Source organism: Sardina pilchardus, chromosome 18 (assembly GCF_963854185.1).
Source record: "Sardina pilchardus chromosome 18, fSarPil1.1, whole genome shotgun sequence".
Lineage (NCBI taxonomy): Eukaryota > Metazoa > Chordata > Actinopteri > Clupeiformes > Clupeidae > Sardina > Sardina pilchardus.
The window spans coordinates 4,333,454-4,338,458 of record NC_085011.1 but is presented as its reverse complement, the minus strand read 5'-3'; the positions used below and the strand labels follow the sequence as shown (position 1 = coordinate 4,338,458).

Genomic DNA, 5,005 nt, shown 5'->3' with positions numbered 1-5,005 from the left:
AGCCGCTCTAATTCAGCACAGGATGGCCTCTGTAATCTCCTCATGTTAATGGGTCTGGAGCCCGCTTCCTGTCTCCCCAGATGAGACCACTGTAGATGACCTCTCTGTAGAGACGGGGGGGGGGGGCGGGGATTTAGTGTCCAGTGACTCAGGCTGACCAGAGTAGTGGACACGTCTGTGGTGACGAGTCTGAGCCAGGAGTCCTCCCCTGTTCCTTAAGACGGGAAGAGACGCAGACACAGAGACAGAGAGGGGAGTGTGAGTCATCAGGCAGGGTCATGGCTTTGACGCGTCGCTTGGAATTAAGTGTGTGTGTGTGTGTGAGTGTGTGTGTGTTTCCTGCAGTGTGTTCCGTAGTTAATCAGAATGCCAGGGTATTATATAGTAATGGATGAGAGCCTGTAGAGTGAGGGGGGAGGTAGACAGAAACACAGGTGATGTGCTGACCGAGAGTTACACAGAGAGAGCCAGACAAGCATGACTTTGCAGATGAGTGAGGTGCCTTCCTACAAACCACAGACGCTCCCTTGAAGTGAAGCGGGGGGGTAATTGCTCAATTGAGACAGATTTAACAGCTGGAGGCTTGCGCTCTAGCGTCTCGTTTTTCAGTGGAATTTGTACCATTTTTCACTTTTAAAAGTTAGGCTGATCTTTCTGAACACAGTAAGGCCTCAAGCCTTCATCTTAAGCTATAGAGTAGGTGTCCCCATTGACGTCCTCTTGTACGGTGGCCATTTATCCCCAAGTTTTAAAAGTTCTAGATGTTTCTACACAGCCTCTGATCCTCTTGTCCCCTTGGGGATCAATAAAGTATCTATCTATCTATCTATCTATCTATCTATCTATCTATCTATCTTGTGCATGAACCTGGCCCTGTGTGCTTTGCTTGCATATGGCGTTTTGACCCCTCCCCTAAGATCTGCTGCCTCTAATGCTGCCTCTAATGCTGCCTCTGCTTCTGACGCAGGAGGCCGCGGGAGGAAGTGATGTCGTTAATGGAGTGGTGGAGCCCAGTCCGGGCCCGTCCCCTACGGCGAGCCGGAAGGCCAAACCCAGCCAGGCGGCCACTCTGCCAGCCAAGCCCCAGGAGACGGCCACCCAGATGGAAGGCTTCCTGCACCGCAAGCATGAGTGGGAGGGCCACAACAAGAAGGCCTCAAATAGGTACACACACACAGTCACACACACACACACACTGTCACACAGTCACACACACACACACACGGTCACACAGGGAAACCTGCGTTCATGCACCTAGACAGAGAGTCATCTTGTGTATCCTGTATATCAAGGTGGTGCTTTAAATCATAATGATAAATACCTGTGGAGCAGATGGGAGGAATGGGATGAGTGAATCAGAGGGAGAGGAGGAGGGATGGAGAGGGAGGGATAGAGGGAAAAGGTAGAGGGAAAGAGAGAAGAGAGAAAGAGAGAAAGGCAGGGGTCTTAAGTTATTTAAAGAACTACACCCACACACAGGGTGCCTGTCAACATCTCTCCTCGATCCTCGATGTTCGGTCGTCCAGGCTCGTTCCCACTGATCTATAACTAACACTGGATAGACTATCCCATTGTTGCCAGTTCAGTGGTAGGACGAGGACTGAGGAAGGAAGGGAGGATGTATAAAAGAAGAATGAGAGGCACCCATAGACTCACACATGCACAGTAGTTGACACGGACATGGACATGAATGTAACAGCATACAAACTCCACACAAATACACCCCTATTGTGTTCAGCTGCAGTTGGGTCCCTGGGTGCCTCTCAACATGCCTCCTCGATCCTCGATGCTCGATCCTCGAGGGGCGTTCCCACTGATCTATAACTAACACTGGATAGACTATCCCATTGTTTCCCCCCCATCATTCCTTATGTAGATCAGTGAGGATCGAGGCCCGAGGAGCGAGGGAGGACGTATAAACGCTGCATGAGAGGCACCCCCTGCCTGCCCTGCTGCTGGCTGGTGTGTTACTGTACAGTAAGTGCTCACGTGCTGATGTGTGTGTTGTCTGTTAAGGTCCTGGCACAACGTGTACTGCGTGGTGAACCATCAGGAGATGGGCTTCTACAAGGACAGCAGGAGTGCCGGCCAGGGCGTCCCGTACCACAGCGAGATGCCCGTCCGCCTGCGGGACGCCACCTGCGAGGTGGCCGTGGACTACAAGAAGAAGAAGCACGTCTTCAAACTCAAGTAGGGGACGCCGAGTGTTCATTTTTCTATTACTATCTTAAGTATTTACTTATTTTTTTATTTGATAAAATATTTAATATTATATTTCCTTTCTTTCCCCTCTAGACCTGCTTGTTTTTCACTATTAACAAAAACTTTTTTTTATCATTTTTTTTTTTAATTATTATTATTTATTTTGATCATTTCATTTTTATTTATTTATCTACTGTCACTTTCATGTTTTAAAGTTCACTGATTATTGTTATAATATGCTTTGACAACACAAGTGCTCTTGTCATGTCAATAAAGCTTTTTGAATTTGAATTTGAATTTGAATTTGAGTGACCGCCACTGTTGAGAAGGACTCCAAATCAGTGTTCCTCTGACGGTTCATGCACTATCAACTAAATATCTCGCGTCAAAGAAATTGAATTGTCAAGTGTTAGTGGTGTTAGCATGTATTGTAGTTTTTGCAGTTAGACCTTGTTTTAGTGTCCTACGTGTTTGTGATTCTCTAACCTGGACATGTTTCTGCTTGTTTTGTACAGAATTTGTGATGGGAACGAGTATCTCTTCCATGCCAAAGATGATGTAAGTCCATGTTTTATCTAGAAGCCATTGTGACATTTTTAGTATTTTCCTTTGTACTGTTGTGTTTCTGTGATGTTTTTGTACTTTTCTGGTGCTTTGTGTAGCATCATTTTTCAAATGAGCCCCCTGGAATATATGGTCGTGTCTAACCTCCATGCTTGACAGCATTTGCGTGGAATGTGTGGTTTTGTTTAACCTCCATGTTTGACCGTTTGAGAAGGATCACTATCACTGGTTTGCTAAATTAGACCCTGGCAAAGTCTATCTGTTAAGAACAGACCTGTGTCTGTCTTTTAGATATTCCACTTTAAATCATATGTTTTCTTGTTCATTGTTCATTATTCCTTATTCCTTACATTCCTTGTGATTTGTATTTATCATTGTTATTATTATTGCTCTTTGCCCATGTATGCTTTTATCTGCTATTACTGGTTTTTGTTTATGTAAAGCACATTGAATGACCTCTGTGTATGAAATGCGCTTTATAAATAAACTTGACTTGACTTGACTTGCTCGTCCCCTGTCCCCCAGGAGGAGATGAATTCCTGGATCCAGGCGATCTCCAGCGCCACCCCTTCGGACCGCTCTGAGGTGGCGCCGAGCAGCCACAGCACCCCCGCGTCCAGCCGCGCCCACACCCTGCCCGCCACCGCCACCGCCGAGTCCAGCCCCGGCAAGCGCGAGAAGGACAAGGAGAAGCGCTTCAGCCTCTTCAGCAAGAAGAAGTAGAAACGCTTAAGAAGCTTCCTGACCACGACGGCAGCCATCTTGTCCTCCTCTTCCTCCTCCTCCTCCTCCTCCTCATCCTCGTTTTCCGAAATGAGAGAAGAAGAAGAAAAAAAAACATACAAACAAAAACAAAAAATGATATTGCGAGACTCCAGCATGCAAGCTCAGAGCCAAAACTCCACACTCGGTGCCTAATGACCCTCGGGCGGGGTCGGAGGTCAACTTTGGCGTTCTTTTGTAATAAGGAAGAAAAGAGAGAATATGGGGTGGGGTGGGGGGGGAATTACCCGAGGGTGTGCGATGCTTTGGGCAGCTTCCATCGCGAAATCATTCCGAAAAAGTCCCACGAGAGACATGTTATGTTGTTAGGGTTACTTTGTCCTTGTTATGGTTTTCCTACTTCTCATCATGTCCTGCTTTTGACTCTGTTTTTGTTCTTCCCCTTTTCTTGCTCTCTTTCTCCTTCTCTTTTGTAACTGTATGCAGTTTATAGGGTCTACCCTCAGTTTTGTGAGGCTTGCGTTTTTTTCTGCTGGTGAGAAGCAAGGCGTTGGTGCTTTGGACTCGAGCCACATGGTGTTGAATCGCTAACTTCCTGTTAAATTTAATGAACTAATCAATACTCCAGCCATAAGCTTCAAGAATCTAAGTCTACAGAACATAATAAACTTAGTAGAAAACACATACATTTGAATGCAAAGCCACATTAGTACCTAATATTGATAACATATGCTGGAAATCTTAAGAGTTAAAAGATAACCGGTCAGGTTGGATATTGATGAAGGACTAGTTATACAAAACATGTTCTGAGCTCCATTGGTTTTTTTTGTTTTGTTTGTTTTTTTTCCTGTTTTTTTTTTTTTTTGTTGAGTTGCATTATAATGTATGGATAACATTTATTTAGAGAAGAAGTATGAACATAGATGTACTATAAACCCATTAAAGGCGTTGTTGTTCAGTGGATACATTTGAAAGTCCAGCCTTTACCTGACGAGTTAAACGTGACTGAAACCTGGCTGCTTGCTTGTTGGCTATAGCACTGCGTGTTTTCATTTTGCTATTTCTGGCTATTTGATAAATAGTGCGCATTTCTGTCACTGTAACTATTGCAATGAAAAAATGTCCATCATCTTGCACAACAATCAGCAATGCCGTGAAGCCAGGTGCCCCCTCTGGGGGGCCCAGTAGAACATGACCCATCCGCCTGGCCCCTAACATGGAGGAGATCTGCACCTGTAGCCTTTTACCCCCTGTTAAATATGTGCAAAGTCATTAAAATGCTTTTAAAATGATTGAGTTTGTGTCTTAACTGTTACTGGTGCTATGGATTTTTTTGTTATGGTTTGACAGGTCTGTTTTTTTCCCGCCCACGGTGGGCATGCAAGGCGAGCTGTCAGAGTTAGGACATGAATGACAAGCCTATCGTCAATGCCCTTTCAGGTTATGATTTCCTGTTAAAGGTTAAATACATGGAAGAAAACTAAAGATTTTGATTGAGGAGGAAAACGGTATCCGT

At 45.1% G+C, this 5,005-nt stretch overlaps 1 protein-coding gene across 1 annotated transcript in view; it reads left to right on the top strand.

Annotated features, from left to right (window-relative positions):
- The window catches only part of LOC134064167 (spectrin beta chain, non-erythrocytic 1-like), a 69,422-nt gene extending 64,641 nt beyond the window's left edge, over positions 1 to 4,781 (top strand). Inside the window, 4 exon segments of the mRNA XM_062519990.1 lie at positions 968 to 1,164; positions 2,017 to 2,190; positions 2,718 to 2,760; positions 3,292 to 4,781. Coding sequence (XP_062375974.1) covers positions 968 to 1,164; positions 2,017 to 2,190; positions 2,718 to 2,760; positions 3,292 to 3,489 — 612 coding nt within the window. The 3' untranslated portion in view covers positions 3,490 to 4,781.
- Positions 4,782 to 5,005: the final 224 nt, after the last annotated feature.